Consider the following 19,321-nt stretch of genomic DNA (forward strand, 5'->3'; position numbering starts at 1 on the left):
AACTAAGAGAAAACATGGAATGACACAAAATGCCTTTTGAACTGGATTTGACTTGTTTCATCAAATTTGTTCAAAGATCAGACAGTATTATTTTCTCGGCAGGGCTCTTTCTGTCTCCTGCTCCTGATTCTTTTGAGGGATGTAGTTGTAATCGTAAATTCCTTAAGTACCCCAAGACCTTAATTTCAGTCTAACTGATTTTCTTTGTAATCCTATGGGGTTTATTTTATGCATTTGTAATATTCTTCTGAGAAGGGCACCTGTGCATTTCATATAGCTGCCAAAGTTATCAGGAGCACAAAAAAAGTTTAAGAACCCACTTGGGGTACCAACCCAGAAAGAACTAAGCAGTGCCCACAGGCACAAAGTGTTTCTTGACCTTACCAAATACAATATTTGGAACACTGGATTTTCAAATAAGAACTTTAGAGATTTCTGAGGAAAGGCTCTCATAGTTCTGACTCATCAGCACACACCTCAAGTTTTAATCTGGACAGAAGCCAGGGTCAAACCTACTTCCTCTTTTCTATTCCTTTCCAGATGATTGGTACCATCCAAATCGTGTGTGTCAGGAATCTACAAGTCACCCTGGAATTGTCCTGCTTTCCTCTCTTACTAAATTTAATCACATATTAAGTCCTGGCAGTTTTACTCTTTTAAATGTATGTAGTCCCTTCCTGCTCTTAGATTAGAGACTACTGTCTTAAGTTAAGGGCTTTCTCTGGCACTACTCTGTCAGACTCTGCATATTGGTCTCTGCCCTGCCTTTTGTCTAGCTAGCTGTCTAGAGATAAGAAAGATAAGACTTAAGAGTCCCAATAGAGTGAAGTCCAAGGTTACCCAAACTTGTTACAGCAAAGCAGTGCTCAACACCATAATTGAATTCCCCAAATATAGCTTTTTTATTTCTCCCTTGTATTTGCAATATAAATGTTTTTACTTATAATATGAGAAAAATTATTTGTCATTGTTTCCTGGGTTGCCTTCCTCCAACCCCCATCCCGTGTGAGAGTCATGTTCATCTCAGAGAAAACTTTAGTTGTATAAACTTTATGAATGAATTGCCTTTGACCAGCCTCCAGATAAACGTGTATATCATTAAGATATCTTGAGCTCACTAGCAGCCTTCAAATTTTGAATATTTGGTGAATCCAGAGGAAATTGAATTTAGTGGAGAACTGTCTGAATTTTGAACAACTCTTGCGAGCCTGCCAACCTTTTTAACCATTGAAGCTATTTTGCCTCATGTTGCAGAAGAAATTAATGCTAGTTTTCCATGTAAGTGATTCAACTCACCAATTTGTACCTATTTCAGAATAAGCTGTTGTTTTGAGAGTGCGATCATCATAAATTCACACATTCAGAGAAGATTCTTCTCAGGAAAAGGCTGTCTCTAGGGAAACCCATAGGATTTAAGAGGTCCAGCAGCAGTGAAAAATGTGTGAGAATAAACCTCTTTGTGAACATTTAGCATAAGTTAGCTGCTACTGATGTGGTGGTTGCTATATCCTTATCATTCTTCAAACGATATTGTGAATAGGAGAGTTTTTTAATTGAAACCCAGCTTTAAGCTATGAAACAGAACTTGAAACCTGAGAAGGCAGCCATTAAAGTCACAAGTTGTGCTTAACATGTCAAGGACTCTAATGAGGGAGCCAGTTCCCATCCTTGTCACTTACAGTTTAGTGAATGTTTTATTTAACTACATTGCAAAAAATGGAGATTTCACAAAAAAGTGTAATACATGCCCTATAGATCTCATAGGTTTATGGTAAAGAGCAAGTAAAAGAAATGTATGTGAAAGCACTCTGTATTACAGAAACACAAGACTTTTTAAAAAGGAAGAAACTGAGGGTTCTACAAGTAATAGTTGCTGTGTTCAGGGACTCCTTTTAAGTACTATAATGTTGGAAGAGAAATTGTCATGAACTATTGGGAGCTTTGGTATCATTAGAAATAGAACACAGGTAATAAGCAGATTTATTATAAAATGTAAGGCCAAATTACTCTTTAACAGAAATATCCTGTCCAAAATCATTTATATGTCAGAGGAAAATAAAACCAGTGTCCCTTAAAAGATTGTTTGTAAATAAAAGCGTCTGGATTATTCTTACTTTTTGCTGTACTACTGCTTAATATATTCTAAACTGTTAAATCAAGTCTCATACTTAAGTTAACTGAATATTTGAGAATGATAAAGGACGTGGAATCAAATACTATCTTAAGTACACTTTTAAGCAAATCTGTGAGACATTTTGATGGACCCTAATAGCCTGGTAAAGGGTGATAAGATCTGACTATTATGCTTTACCTAATAGCCACTATTTGATCTGATAATGACCTTGGTTTTAAACAAATTAAGGGTATGGAAAAAGGTGACCAAAATAATTACATAGCTAGCTGTTCTATAAAAGCCCCTTTCCAAGAGAACTGTTGTCTGCATAAATATTGAGCACTTTCTTTAGTATTTCCAGGCATATTTGTGGTTGGAATAATTTTTCAGTTTTTATCCATGCACCAGGGCAAATTATTAAAATGGAACTCAACAGATGAACATAGGGGAAGGGAAGGAAAAATAAGATAAAAACAGAGAAGGAGGCAAAGCATAAGAGACTCTTAAATACAGAAAACAAACTGAGGGTTGCTGTAGGGGAGATGGGTAGGGGGATGTGCTAAATGGGTGAGGGGCATTAAGGAGGGCACTTTTTAGGATGAGCACTGGGTGTCATATGTAAGGGATGAATCACTGGGTTCTAATCCTGAAGCCAAGACTCCGCTGTATGACAACTAGCTTGAATTTAAATAAAACAAAATGAAAACCTGGTACTAATACCTCTCTGGCCACCAGCCAGTCCCATGACTTCCCAGACGAAGCTGGTTCTTCTTTTATAACATGAATTACCGTGCCCCATTCTTCTCCAAGAACCATCTCAGAGATCTAGCTGTTCTTTCTCCCACTTCCTCAAAACCCACAACCTCAGTTCTACCACCAGTCTGTGAGCAATGGGCTATGCGTCCATCTGCCTAACTACACCTGGTTCCAAAGTCCACACCCACCCTCAGTGACTCCAAGGTATTTTTCTGGCCCCACTCTTACTAAATAAAATAATTTAAAATGTAAATTTAGTCTCAGGCAGAGATCTCCTTCTGGTGAATTAGTCTTCCACCCATGGTAATCAGTTGATCCCTGCAGGATCAAGCCAGGATCATTTAGCTCTTTATCACACCATAATAAATGATGCTTTACATGGATTATCTCATTGAATCCTCTTGAATAAACCTATTAGCTAGATACTATTATTCCTAGTTTGCAGATACAGAAACTGAGGCTAATAGAAATTAGAGAGCTTGCTACAGCCACACAGTCACTCAGTGGGGGAGCCAGTATTCAAGTACAGATCTGACCAGTCAGCTTCCATGCTCTGAATTTCCACACTGTGCAACCTACTTAGATACTGTATTCTCTTTTTTTATTATTTATTTTTTTAAGTTTATTTATTTTGACAGAGAGAAAGAGAGAGAGAGAACACAAACAGGGGAGAGGCAGAGAGAGGGAGAGAGAGAATCCCAAGCAACCTCCGTGTTCAGCACAGAGCCCAATGCCAGGCTTGAGCTCAGTCTCACAACTGCGAGATCACGACCTGAGCCAATATCAAGAGTCGAATGCTTAATTCACTGAGCTACCCAGGCACCCTGATAGTGTATTCTCTTAAGCGCAAACAACAATCTTTCTTTCACAGAAAATTTAGGAATTAGTTAAATGAAGGTGATTGTCCAGTTTTTAACTTTCCTTTCCTTCCTCCCCACACCACAGAGATATATACCAGAGATGGGAACTCCTATGGAAGACCTTGTGAATTTCCATTCTTAGTTAATGGGACCTGGCATCATGAGTGCGTTCGTGATGAAAATCATGGTGGGCCATGGTGTGCAACCACCTTAAATTATGAGTATGATCAAAAGTGGGGCATCTGCTTAATACCAGGTATGTATGGGCTAACAGGCTTTATATATAGAGAGACAATGGATACCATTTCTGTGAAGCAACAGGGACAAAAAAGAGTCCAAGAGGACTCACAAATGACTGCAACAAATATTATCCTAGAGAATAAATATATATTTGAGGGAAGAGGGAAGTAATGTGTAGCTATGAGCTTGCTTTTAGGAGTAGGCCAAGAATAGAACCAAGACAGAATGGTATCATGGAAGACAAAGAAGGAGGGAGTGTCTGTAGCATAGATACCTCAGGAATAGGAAGTGGAAAAGGCATGAGCAGTTAGGAAATTGCTGCTGACCTTCATTAGAGCAGTTTCAAAAGACCACTGGTCATAGAAGCTAAGTTATAGTGGACAGGTGTGAATAAGAGAGAAAGCCTCTTAAGGTTTATGAAATAGAAAAAGAGCAAAGATGGTGGTTTGTGGGGTAGATAGGTTAAAGAAACACTCTTAGGATGATAGACACTTAAGTATATTTATGGCCTGAAGTAGAGAGTAGGGGACAAAAGAGACCCATATCCCTGGCCCTCTCAAAATTGGTAACACTGTTCCTTCTGCTATTTGTGTGTGTTGAGCAGAGCATTTTTTCTAATTGCTTCTTACTAGAAGCAAACTATTCAGGACATGCTAAAGAGTTCACTGTTCTTTAGAAAGAGAGAGAGACCAAAGTAGCAGTTGATTCATTATCTGGCATATAACTGAGACATATTTTATCACCAGTCAGGTGAGAGTTACAGGTGATCACAATACCTGACATGTGATAAGTGCTCCAGAAATATTTTTAAGTGGTCAGTAGTTTGGAAGAATGTATAACAAAGAGAAAGGAAAAATCGCCAGACCTAGGTAATAATAGTTAATGCTTTTAGGGCCTTACCAAGTGTCAGATACCATTCTAAGCACTCAAACTATATCAACTCATTCAATCTTCACACAACCTTATAAGGTAGGCACCACTATTTATACCCATTTCACAGATGACCAAAGTGAGGCACAGGGGAATTACAGCACTTGCCTAAGGTCACATAACAAATACATTTCGGAACTAGGATTCAAATCTAGGAAACCCAGTTCTGAATTCCTTGACTCAAATAACTATACTATATCATGCCTCATTCAGTAGCCAGTCTACTGGTATTAGTAATGCTGATTCCTCTTTAAGGAAGCTGAGCTTCAAAATGAAAAGTTCTAAGCAACTAGAAGAGGTTATACTGAGAAAATGGTTCTGCAGCAGAATCACTTGGAAAGTTTGTTAGAACAAAGATTTCTGGAGCCCACCTTCAGAAATTATAATTTGGTAGCTTTGGAGTGGGGCCCAAGAATTCACAGTTCAATGAGTTCCCAGAGGATACTGGTCTGAGGACCACACTTTGAGAATTACTGTTCCAGGTAGAGGCATAGGCTTTTCAACACCCAGAACCTACTAAAAGATAAACGCTGATGTTTGCTTCAACTATAACTGATATGAGGCAGAGTTTGGTCAACTAGGCACTGATTTCATTTAAACCTCATTATAGTCTGGATCAGAAATTTTAGATGTGAAAGGGAGTGTAGAGGTTATCCAGTGCAATCCCTCAATTCTCAGGTGAGGGGCGGCAGACCCAGATTGATGACATGGTCTGTCAGGATCAGACCACATTCATACGGAGTCTGGTGGAGATTCCAGGATTCCTGACACTCATTCCCCACATATTTATTCCACTCCACCTTGCTTCCTTGACTGTTATGAGTATCAGTGTCTTTAGCTTCTTTTGGGTGGTGGGGTGAAAATGGGAGGTATTAATGCATTCATATACCTTTCAGAGTTCTTTTTAGGGACGAAGTAAGACTGTGAGTTTCTCAAAGCTGAGGATTCCTAAACCATGTAGATTATATTTTATAGCAGACATACTGCCATCCCCCGGAAGCTTCCGGATTTCAGGCATAGGGCTCCGGTGGTAATAAGGAAACCTGAGGCGATGTACTTGCAAATCTACCTATTTTGTTTTCACCAAATGTCACAACCACCTATATTGCTATTTAGGCCATTCAAAAGTGACTGAAGAAGCAGCGTATGCTGTTCAAAAGATCAACAAGAGTAGATTTGGAGACCGGTGCTCTGATCACAGCTCTGCCACAAGCACCTCTAGATCTTTGTTCCCATCTGTGAAATGAGAGCATTAGACAAGATGACCTAGGAGGGCCCTTCCAGCTTGAAAGGCCATGAGTCTAACATGTGATATGTGACTGATGATGGGAGGCTCTTTGCAAAACCCCCAGAGTGGAGCCTGGGACACATGCGATATAGCCTATATTAGGTTTCCTCTTCTAGATAGTATATGGGAGTCTCTAATTATGTTTTTGAACCAGCTGTATCAAGATCTATATATCTCATATAAGAAATAATTTGAAGGGTCTTTGTCTGGAATTGTAACTGCTTTTAGATATTTGGGTTTTTTTTTAACATTTTGAGAGAGAGAGAGACAGAGAGAGAGAAAACAGGGGGAGGGGCAGAGAGAGGAGAGGAAATCCCATGCAGGCTCCATGCTGTCAGCACAGAGCCGAACTCGGGGCTTAATCTCACAAATCATGAGATCATGATCTAAGCCGAAATCAAGAATTGGATGCTTCACTGACTGAGCCACCCAGGTGTGCCTAAGTATTTGTTGAAGAAAATAATATGCACATTATACAACGAATATATACGTCTGTATACATATGCACACATGTGTACATATACATACGTAATATTGATTGTATACTATTAATTATATGTCATATATTAAATCCTCTGTTAATATATTAAGGAAAAATTCAGACTGAGTTTTTCAAATAAGGTAGTCACTTGGGTTCTACATTATGGGCATTTAAGCAACATGTCTGCACACACACATACACACAGGAGTTTTGCTGCAAACTGTGGCAAACCCCTCTGCCGTCTGCCGCTATCTGCAAGTGAACTTGTTTTTCATCAGCTCAGGAGTTTAACAATGTGAACACAGTTGAAGACTCCTACATTTAGGCAGAGGGCAGGCAGGGGCTAAAATATAGCATTATAATTGGTAGGGGATAATGGGAGAGTAGAGGATAGGAGAGTGGAAGCTTTCATCAGCCAAGGTTATTTGGTTCCTATGACTTCAAAATTTCTTTGTGTAACCAAAGAATCAAAACATGGTCATTTGAACAATAAAGTTCAATTTTAGTGTATCCTAAGAAGGTGGAAATTGAATTGCAGTATTGGTAAACATTCTTAGTAATATAAAACATTATGCCCTTACTTCATGATGGCTAACATATCTTTGTATCAACAGAAAATGGCTGTGAAGATAATTGGGAAAAGAATGAGCAGATTGGAAGTTGCTACCAATTTAATACTCAGGCATCTCTTTCTTGGAAGGAAGCTTATGTTTCATGTCAGAATCAAGGAGCTAACTTACTGAGCATCAGCAATGCTGATGAATTAACTTATCTTAAAGGTAGGTTTGCATGTGGTAGACCAAATTGCCGGGATTGTAAAGATGCCATCTATCTACCTCTATTTTCATACCCGGGTATGTTGATTTGTGTATATATCTTTCTGTCTTTTCTTGGGATCTAAACATCAACACTGAAGCCCTCAAGCAAAAAGGTATTAGTAGAATCACATTCTATCCATTGAAACTGCATTTCATGTTGGAGACCGAAAAGAAGTTATTGCTCAGAAAATGGAGTGAGGTAGCAAGATTAAACTGCTACCCTAAGCCTAAGAGAAAAGATTTTGTAAAAGGTGAACATTAAACAGTTTGAACATTGAAAAGTGGAGAACTCAAGGAAGGTAACGAACATGGCTGAGTCACACTAGATGGCCTCAGTGAAACGTTCTTGTGGTTGGGTAGAGGAGTGCCGTACTCCAAGGCAAGGAGAGAATTATGAAATCTGCAAATGGTTTAATGAATGGACACATAGAGTGGATAGGATTTTGTTTTATTTTGTCTGTGGGGTGATGGTGGTAATTTAAAAATTTTTAATTGTGAAAACTTGTACATACAAAAATAGAATATAACCTAAAAGAGACCTGTATAACCACTGCCCTGACTTTACACACTCGTTGTACACTAACATTTGTCATATTGCATTACATGGATTGATTCCGTCCCTCTTTCCTTGCTTCCCTCCCTTTAAAGAAATAAAATGTTAATAGAGTTGAAAACCCATGACCACGTCTCAAAATAACCATTCTTTGAGTGCTTTTATAACATATATATGTATAAATACGGCATATGTTTTCATTATATAGATCTATAATACACAGATATAAAAACATAGATTAAAACAGATATAAAAACATATCTAGGTTTTTAAATGATACAAATACTTATTTACCCATATGTAAGTTTATACGTTGTCAACTGCTGCTGTTACCTTGTATGAATAAACCACAATTTATCCATCCCCCTATTGAGAAACAGGTTGTTTTCAGCTTTTCCTATTACAAATACCACCGTAAGGAACATCCTCATATGTGTCTCATGGGGTAGACATGTATGAGATTTTTACTTGAGTAGGGATTGCTTAGTCATGGGGTGCACATCTCTTCACCTCTAATCAAAATTCCAAATTACTTTCCAAAGTGGCTGTATTCATTTACACCTCTGCAAGCACTTGATGTTGTCAGACTTAGTTGGCCATTGTGATTAATGTGAAATGGTTATTTCATTTGTCTTTTATATTTTCCTGATAATTCATGTGGTTTTTTGCCTTGTGTTTATTAGGCATTCAGGTTTTCAGCTTATAATCTGCCAATATTCAGCTTATATCCTTTGCCTTCTTTTTGAGTTGTTTGCCTCCTTTTTCTTATTGATCTATTGATTTTTCTTATTGATCTATAGTAATTCTTCATATACACTTATCTTTTGCTGTAGGATTACAAATATCTTTTCCTAGTCTTTGGTCTTTTCACTTTTGTTGCTTCTTATTATTTAAAAATATGGTACTTTTAATTTGGTCAGTCAGTCTCTTCCATAATGTTTTGTGCTTATTTATATTATTTAGCAAATTCTTTCTTAGCCCTAGTATGATAAACATAACCTCTCATTTTTCTTCTAAAAGTTTTTAATTTTGCTTTTCATGTTTACATCCATAATCCATTTGAAATAAAATTTCTAGAGGTGGGAATCTAATTTGTCTTTCTCCACATGGATGTTAGTTGATCAAGCACTATTTCTTTTACATTTTTCCCTAAAATTTATTATTCTACCTCTAATAAATATAAACTCCCCTATTACATGTGGGTTATTTCTAGGTTCTCCATTCTATTCCTTTGGTCTACTTGTCTGTCTATGTGTCTGTTCCACACTGTTTTAATTATGCCAGCTGCATGGTAAATATGGATGAGCAAGTCCTCTCATTTTTTTTTTTTCTTGAATTGCCTTGGCTATTTTTTAACCACTTATTCTTTTCTATGAATTTAAGGATCAGCTTATTAATCTCAATGAAAAACTTTATTGGGACTTTGGAATTGCATTAATTATATATTTAAGAGGCACCTTTGTCACTACATTATTTATTAAGTCAACTCATCCATGAATATGGTATGCCTTTCTATTTATTTGGGACATCTTTTATGTACTCAGTAAACTTCTCTAACTTTTTCCATCAGAGCATTGCACTTCTTTTACTAGAAAGTTTATAAACAGAAACTTTTTGTATTATTTTTAAAAATCATGAAGCCAAAGTTATTAAGTCTCTGATTATTTGAATGAAAAAATAATCATAACATATGACAGCAATGATGCTTCAGACTGAGTACTAAATGCTTTTCATACATTATCTTATTTAATACTATATAACAATACTATGAGGTGTAGGTATTTTTATTAATAAGCCTACTTTGCAGATGAGGAATGTGAGGATCAGAAAGGAAATGTAACTTGTTCAAGGTCACCCACAAGTAATTAACAGAGCCAAAATTGGAACACAGTCAATGTGACTTGAAAACAAGTTGTATCTGGCATGTGTCTGCATTTACCTTTTTTTTTTTTTATAAAGAGAATTTGTTTTTGTTTTTTTAAATTTCTTTTTAACGTTTATTTATTTTTGAGACAGAGAGAGACAGAGCATGAACGGGGGGAGGGTCAGAGAGAGGGAGACACAGAATCCGAAACAGGCTCCAGGCTCCAAGCTGTCAGCATAGAGCCCAACGCGGGGCTTGAACTCACGGACCGCGAAATCATGACCTGAGCCGAAGTCGGCCGCTCAACCGACTGAGCCACCCAGGCGCCCCTGCATTTACCTTTTTTAAGACTAGTTAAGTTCTTTGCAGGTATAGGTGGGTCTCATGGGTTGTTTTTTCCCTTTTGTGCAAAACTCTAAGCATTATTCCTATATATGAAACAAATACCTATTGACTAATTCAGATAAATCCCATCACACTGCTTTATAATAAGTGTTAATATTTGGTAAATCCAAACTATGAGCAAAACCCGCATGTCTCCAGACAAATTAAATAATTTAATTATCATTGCAACCTCATAAGGTATTTTTACCCCCATTTACAGATAAGGCAATTGATGCTTAGAAATAACATACCCAACATCACACACCTCAGAAGTATCAGAACTGGGATTCAATTATCAACATATATGACTCCAGAGCCCTTACTTTTTTACTATACTACTTAATCCTCTTATATATATTTTTTTCTCTTCATTTCTTTTCATCATTAAAAGTCTACTAGTCTTTTGTCATGCTCTTTAGCTAAAAGCTTTCCTTTTAAAAGCCCTCCTTTCTTACTTCCTTAGCTTCACCCTTTTCCCATTTTGTTTGATACTTGAATAATCAGAGCTCTAGAATGGAAATCTATCAAATAAGCCTGATGGGTTAGTGGTTGTCAATGGAATTCCTTTTCAGACCTCACTGAACCTTACAACAAATATTGTTGAAAGTGAAAAGTACCAATAAATTTAAGCCTCCTGGAATATTGACATTTGGAAACTGATGTTCTCGGTGAAGGAGAAAAGTGTCCAAGTATGACTATCAAAACCCTAACAATCTAATGATGCATTTGGAGGAGTGAATGTTGCATGATTTCTTTATCTATCATTTTTATATTATAACTCATAAAAGTGAGATAACATATTAAATGACCCTGCTGTTTCCTAGGCCAGACTCTTCCCACATTTTATATATAGCAATAATTTTAGAGATACACCCTTTCTAATATTCCAGACTTCTCTTTCACTGTGAATGCTGTTTAAGCATAATATAATTATTATAGCCTAATTATAACTGATAGTTTCCCAAGACTCAAGCTGTACTTTAACATCTGAAACTCACAGTATCAAAATCTTGAAAGTTTCTTAAAGTTTCTCTCTTCACTGAAAACTATCACGTGTAAATATTAGGCTAGGAGAGGGAGGCCAACAAAAGTGACTCAGAGATTTTGTGATCCAAGTGCTTGATCTAATTGGGGAAAAGAATTGTACATATGCAGAGCATAATGGAGAATGTTATTCCCAAATGATTTCTAGTTTGGTAGCTAATGGTAGACTAGGGAATCTACTGCCAGAAAAAAAGCAGAAGCAGCCCCTTGAAAATAAGTCCCATGCAACCTAAAAGAGCTTTCTTTTTCCTTTCTGCTTGCCCTGCACTTAGTTTTGTTTTGATTTTGTTCTACTAATACACGGGCTTTGGGGATGGGGGATTCTGGATTTTGTTTGGGAATCAGATCTCCCATGGCTCTAGCCTTCCCAGGGAACCTCTAACCACAGATTCATCCCAGAGTTACAAAAGAAGACCCAACAGTCCATTCTTCCTCATTTGTCTCCACCCTGAGAGGTTGTTCACTTAGAGTGGCCTCAACAGGTGCCCCAAGGCTAGGCTACTTCTAAGTGAGGGCCCCTTGCTGGTTTGACCTTCCTTATACATTAGAAGAGGTTCTTTTCTGGCTCCTTCCACATGCAATTACCATTATCAGGCCTGTAGTCTCCCTTGTGGGGAGAGGAATAGAAATAGAAGGTCAAGTCTGAACAGGTTTTAAGGACAGTGACAAATATCGACTTCAGTGAACTCGCTTGTTTGATTTGATTAGGTATGGGGATTTATGCTATCAATCGTCTGTTTCTTGATGGCAAAGATGTGGTGAGCAAAGTCTCAAATTGGTCAGCTTCTTGCTTGGACAGTATGGAGAAAAAAAATCTAGCTTCAGATTGTCCAAGCCATAAAAGAAATACCTGCCTTTCATATTTGACCAACCCAGATTTTTAGAATCTATTTCCCATTCACATTCACCTGGCATAAAACACATAAAGAACATTCCTGTTTGTCAACACAGTCCATTTTAAAATCCTATAATTCTATTGAAGAATAAGTCACCAATACAGCTCACAAATAGGACAGTGTAATTAAGCAAATTATAGGAACTTACCAGCTTCCAAAGTTCATTTAGTTTCTTCATAAATATGTACTTCCCATGTGCGGGTAAGCAATAGGATTATTCAAATATCCTCCTGGGGATATCTGAAAAGTCTTCATGGAAAGAAGGACATTGAACTTGGGAAGGATGGGAAGGATTGGTCCTCCATAGTATCCCCATTAAAAATTAATAAAGGGAATTTGGAATATCCTGTAATGGTTGAGTTGGAGTGCCATAAATATGTTCCAGGACTTCTTTAGGAAGGCTAGAAAACTAATTACCCTAATGAGAAATTTACATTGGATTAAATCCTCAGTTTGTTTGCCAGCACTTATGCTAACAAGGTGAAAGAAAAGGATGAATCCAAAGTTCCCTTCAGTATGCTCTTCAAGCCATCTACCCAAATACCCACCTTTTCCTCCCTTAGAGAGTATCCTTACCATCTACTTCCTTGAGAAAAGTGAAGCAAACCCTTAGTTTCCCATCCTAGTACTTACAAACTTATATATATCTGTCATCCCTCCAGTTTGTTCAAGGTTAACTCCTTGCCCAAAGCTGTTTGTATCCACATCAGGTGTTTCTTCTCCCTCTTATATTTTCATTGATTCTCACTTCTACTGACTCTTCTCCCAACAGGCCATAAACTTATTAAAATTTCTACCATTAAAAAATATAGTTAGATAGGTGTAGATACAGATATAGATACAAATATGAATATAGATATGGATACAGATGTAGATACAGATATAGATGTAGATACAGATGTAGATACAGATATAGATACAGTTACAGATACAGATATAGATACAGATACAGATGTAGATACAGATATAGATGTAATACAGATTCAGATGTAGATACAGATATAGATACAGTTACAGATATAGATACAGGATACAGATACAAATAAAGATATAGATACAGACATAGACACAGATGCAGATTTAGATACAGATATAGATACAGTTATAGACATAGATACAGGATACAGATATAGATGCAGATACAGATATAGGTATATCTCTCTTCTAGATCCCAAAGACCTGCCTCTGTCACAAATAAGCTCCTGGAAGACACAGGGTATCTTTGTAATTCACTGCTAACTTCACATCTCGTTCTCAGTGGAGTGGTAATTGGGCCTTTGTCCCTACCACCCTCTTTCCAGACTCCTGCCCATCCCTTTAATGCTGGTGTCTGGTTACTGCTCTTGGCCCCTTTCATCTTTGCTGTTGCTATTTCTGCTCTACACAGAGGATATTTTCCATTTCCTGAGTGTCAGTTCTAGTGAAGTCACATGTTTTAGGTATTCACATTCTCAAGTGCAGTAAGACAAAAATTGTGTACAGTCAAAATTCCCTAAAACCCCTTAAAATATGGATATGCTTTTCTATATGCAAATCATACAGATGTATCTGATATATGTAATGGAACAAAATGATACATATCAGGTATATCTGTTTGATTTGCATATAAAAATCCATATTAGGGCACCTGGGTGGCTCAGTCAGTTAAGCGTCCAACTCTTGATTTCAGCGCATGACCTCACCATCGTGAAATCAAGCCCTGCATCTGGCTCCACACTAGGCATGGAGCCTGCTGAGATTCTCTCTCTCCTTCTTCCTCTGCTCTTCCCCTGCTCACATTCTCTCTCTTACAAAAAAAAAAAAAAAAAAAGAAAAAAAACATATCCATATTTTAAGAACCATTTCTTTGTATATAATATACATATAAATCATATAAAATATATTAATATACATTTAATTATTTTATAAATTTATAAATATTTATAATTTAAATTAAATAAATTAATTTAAATATAATTTGAAATTACATTTTATAATTTATAAATTTTACATTAAAATTAATATTTTATGAATATTATAATTATAAATATAATTATATTTCAAATGTATATATATATATACAGAGAGATCATTTATATAATATAATAATGCATCATACATAATTCTCTGAGAGGAATTAAGAAATTGTTATCAAGTGTTTTACTGCTGGGAATATATCAACAAATTTATAGAGATTCCAACCTATTAACTCTTCCTATTGGTCAGCATCATCCTTGTTTTCTTGGGCCATTACATCAGTTCTTCTGTCTCTTCTATCAGGCCCTTAATATCTTCAAATTCTTTTTTCATGATGTTGATGAAGTCTTTCCAGGTTGTTGAATAATTTTGTTGACTTTCTTGATACTGGCATAAAAAGCCTTATAATCTTTTCATTCAGTTTACCATATGTTTATGGGCATATGCATATTGAGTGGCATATTTACAACTGGCATCACTACTTAAATTATCTCTGCTTCTCTTTCCCTTTTTTGCTGATGGCTTCTGGTTGTCAAATAATGAATTTGAATGATATATCTCCACTGTCGTGTGGGGTGTGTGTGTGTGTGTGTGTGTGTGTGTCCTGTTCTGTGTCTTCATCCTAAATGTCTCCTTTGGACTCTAGAACTACATATTCCATTGCCTACCAAACAGTTCCTCTACATATTTCTGAAACAGTATGGGTAACACTTTACCTTTTGAGGGATCCATATCTCTTCTTGTCTACTAAATTGAAATCCTCAGAGAGGCAGGGACTTTGTATTTTTGGTTTTTATATTCTTAGTACCAGTTAAACAATATGTGCTTAATGAATTTACACTGTCAGTCAGGAATGCAATCAGTTCTTCAAAACTGAGATATATAGTGGAAATTGTTTTCTTCTGTATTAGTACAAGAGGGCTAAAAATAGTGGGACATCTGTTCTGAGAAGATTCTGTCCTTACCTTAGTAGACAGGGACAAGCTAATGGGAAAGCAGAATTGACTTAACGCATCACCTGCCTTTGTTGGATAAACAGCCTCCTGCAGGATTCCTGCCTCACAATCAAGGCCTTCAGATAATTTTGCTATTAGTAGAAGCTTAAGTCTGACTTAGGTAATAATTTAGGTAATTTTGTCACTTGTTAAAATTATGTGATTCTTACAGAAAAAGAGGGCATTCCAAGAATTTTCTGGACTGGCTTAAATCAACTATACTCTGCTAGAGGCTGGGAATGGTCAGACCACAAGCCATTAAACTTTCTCAACTGGGACCCAGGTAACTGCTCCTTCTTCCATCTATTATGCACAGAGCAAAATCTTCAAAAAAGTAAATAAACAAAAGCATCCCACTCACTGAGAGCTTATAAAAATTTCAAATCTTGGCAGCTGTTATTATGGTTAATTCTAAGAACAATTTTTTCCCCTCATTCCTTCTTTATTGTAATACCATGATAGCCAAGTTGAACCATACCATGGAGAAGTGAGAATTTGTCTGTAACCGTTATGGCAACCCTACAATTTTAGGTAACAGCAGAATGAGCTTCATCACATGGCCTGGCAGTTGTTCTGTATCCTTTAGGAGACTTGACATGTCTATGACGGACCAATGGTGTTTCATCTGCAGCTCAACTCCAATACAGAAATATTCTCTCATTTTAGAACTCTTGGGATCTCCTATAGTAGTGCTCAAGTACTGACAACCTAATGGTTATATTATATTGCATATGTAAATACCTTAAAGAAAATTTTATAATGAATAAAACAAACAAAACCCTAGTTAGCCAAAATATTTTTCTTCCCAAAAGAAGTTAGATACCTTTTTATTCTAATTAACTTTTTTGAGAGAGAAAAAGTACGAGCGAGCATGAGCAGAGGAGGGGCGAAGGAGAGAGAGAATCTTAAGCAGTCTCCATGCCCAGCACAGAGCTTGACACAAGGTTGGGACACAGGACACTCAACTGACTCTTGATTTCAACTCAGGTCATGATCCCAGGGTTGTGGAATCGAGCCCCATGTCAGGCTCCACACTAAGCGTGGGCCTTGCTTAATCTCTCCATCTCTCTCTCTCTCTCTCTAAAATTAAAAAAAAAAAAAATTAAATTTCAGCTTCTGACAAGTGTAGAATCTAAAAGTTAACACTTAGCTTCAGTATAAATGTATTCTATACACACATAAGAAAAATGAGTTAAGTGCAATACCAATAGGTCACTTTAGTTTAATGAAATTTCATGATCAGTGAGTAAATTCTCTATCACCTCAGTAAATAAAATCTTTAAAGATAATTTAACCTTTAATTCAAGGTCTTAAGGGCATTACTGAATCACAAATCAGTATATCTATTGTATAGAGTAGCAGATTAATAGCTACTGACCATAGAGTAAGACACGGATGTTGATTAGGGATAGAGATTTGGTTTTGGTTTTTGAATTAACTATAGTGTATTAGAGTGTTTCACCCTGTATCCTGTATTTTAGAAGAGAGACAGATTTAAGCACATGAGTGTCCATGGAGGCTTTAGTAGAAGGTTTTAACTATTTTATGAGCTCCCATAAAAGCAGAAAATTAGGAATACAAATTATCTTTTCTAACCACCACTCTGGCCCTAACCTCCTCTTTCTAATCATTTAAGATATGCCTAGTGCACCTATGATAATAGGTGGATCAAGCTGTGCAAGAATGGATGCCAGGTCTGGTCTATGGCAGAGTTTTTCCTGTGAAGTTCAACTGCCCTATGTCTGCAAGAAACCATTAAATAACACAGCGGAGTTAACAGGTATCTTTCTCATTTTCTGTGCAAGTAGGTGCAAGTAAATCCATTTCAGATATCTATTTCCACCTTTCCTTCACCCTATACTGCCAATGCCAAAACTACTTTATTTTGATCCAGTGGTTAGATGTCATCAACTATATATGCATAAAGCTTTGGTTTGATATATCCCCTTAAGATGGCAGAGATATCCTCAGTGAGAAATATATTTCTATTCACAGGTGGCTCTTTTTTCTTTAGAGCACTGTTTCTCAAAGTGTGCTTCCTTAGACTAAGAGTATCGATATCAACCCTACCTGTTAGAAATCAAATTCTTAGGACCCACCCCAGATCTACTGAATTGAAAACTCTGTGGACATCAATAATGTGTGTTTTAAGAAGACTTCCTGGTGATGCTGATGCACACTCAGGTCTTATATTTTACCTGCCTCTGCGAGAACTAAAAATGATGGATGTGGGAACTCTCCTCAGGTTTCCAGTTCCTACCCCATGATGCCCACCCCTGCTCTGTCTTTCTCTGCTGGGCTGCTTATTTAGGTTATTGTGTTGATAAATCAGGTAGAAAAGGTGGGGTGCAGAAGGACAAAATGTGTACAAGTATGGTTTTTTGTCAAGGGGTTTCAAGGATAAGAGAATCGCAGAACAGTTGAAATTTCTGAGGTGCAGAGAAATTTCAGAAGCCTTTGAAAGAATAAGAGGAGTGTCCTTACTGTCTTCCACAGGACCCATCATATACTGGTATTTGATTAAGTCCTCCTGAATAGGAAAAAGTAATACTCAAAACTGGGAGGGGAAGAAAAGGAGGTTTTAAAATGTCTTGCTTAAAGAATGTTGGGGGAAGGGAATAAAATTGCTTATCCATATAGGAACATAAAGCTATTTTTTAAGACTAGAAAATAAATATATAGAATAAAGATTGTTGGGAGATGTTTATAATCATAGATGAAAATGAACATTCATCTTCCAGGTTGATTCAAACCAAATTTAGTCCATACAACAAAAAGCGTAATAGAAAAGACAGCATAGATGAAAATAAAACAGAATGACTGATGATAGATCAAGTAAATACCCTGTAGCAGAGTAGAATTATTAAGTAAATCATGATGTTTCCACATGATTGAATAATATGCATTTATTAAAATAACTGTGCCAGCAGGAAAATACCATAGCAGAACAAAATGATATGCCTACTTATCATTTTAATCTTGTAAAAATATGTATTCATAGAGACAAAGACTAGAATAGGAAAACATTTGTTCTAAGTTCAATTATGGGTGTTTTTTTTCCTCTGTTCCTTTATCATAATTGTAAAATATAATAATAATAATACCATGTCTTATTTCAGAAACTGAAAATTAGTTCAGTTCTCCTGTGTTCTCTTGTTCTCAAGTGTGAGAAGCTAGCTTGACCTGAATTTTATCTTTCAGTGAAGAACAAGCTGTTCACATTTTTTAAGATGCTGTGTTTTTATACGACAGACATTCCAAACAGTTCTGAATCCACAAAGTCCAAGTAATTCAACTTAATTTCTAATTCTATTAAGAGGAGTAGAATTATTTTGTATGGTTTTATACCTCAATCTTTTCTCCAATCTTCCTTGACCATCATTTGAGTGCGTTTTAACATGGTGAAAACAAAGAATCACTAATTCTATGAGGATATAGGTCTAGTAGAGGGAAAGAAAGAAGAGGTCCAGAGAGGCCCCTGTGCCCTTTCCCTCCAGTACTATCCTCTCTTTCATGTGGAGTTTATAAATGTTTTACTCTGTTTCTTAAATCTCTGTATGTCTTTGTTCAACAGTGAGCATTAATTCACATCCCCTTGCTAATCTGACCATACACGAAAGGAGATTGGACTAAATAACCTCTCAAAGTCAGAGACTGGAGGGGAACCTAACAAATCCCATAGCAAAGAAGAGATTTGTCAGCAAATGGCTTATCCCACACCATTCTTCTGTCTACTAGGACTAAGGGCAGTCCCTCCTCAATGAGTCAGAATCCAATCATGTAGCACATTTGTATCACAATAAAGTCATATCATTACCTGTATCCCTATAGTCACTCTTATGATGCTATGTAGAATGAGGCACCACATAAATCCATGTTCTTGTACTATTTGACATCACGTTCCCCAGTTTTCCAGAATCCTGATGATGTGAGAAAGAATTTAAAATGTTATTGGGGCGCCTGGGTGGCGCAGTCGGTTAAGCGTCCGACTTCAGCCAGGTCACGATCTCGCGGTCCGTGAGTTCGAGCCCCGCGTCAGGCTCTGGGCTGATGGCTCGGAGCCTGGAGCCTGTTTCCGATTCTGTGTCTCCCTCTCTCTCTGCCCCTCCCCCGTTCATGCTCTGTCTCTCTCTGTCCCAAAAA

At 36.9% G+C, this 19,321-nt stretch overlaps 1 protein-coding gene across 2 annotated transcripts in view; it reads left to right on the forward strand.

The window, feature by feature from the left end:
• LOC125911871 (lymphocyte antigen 75-like) overlaps positions 1 to 19,321 on the forward strand; it is a 135,453-nt gene that overhangs the window by 7,911 nt on the left and 108,221 nt on the right. For both annotated transcript variants that reach the window (XM_049616108.1, XM_049616109.1), the window contains exons 3-6: positions 3,815 to 3,985; positions 7,283 to 7,447; positions 15,351 to 15,461; positions 16,815 to 16,958. In XM_049616108.1, the coding sequence (XP_049472065.1) occupies positions 3,815 to 3,985; positions 7,283 to 7,447; positions 15,351 to 15,461; positions 16,815 to 16,958 (591 nt within the window). The remainder of the gene's footprint in view (positions 1 to 3,814; positions 3,986 to 7,282; positions 7,448 to 15,350; positions 15,462 to 16,814; positions 16,959 to 19,321) is intronic.

This window comes from Panthera uncia (genome assembly GCF_023721935.1).
Source record: "Panthera uncia isolate 11264 chromosome C1 unlocalized genomic scaffold, Puncia_PCG_1.0 HiC_scaffold_3, whole genome shotgun sequence".
Classification (NCBI taxonomy): Eukaryota; Metazoa; Chordata; class Mammalia; order Carnivora; family Felidae; genus Panthera; species Panthera uncia.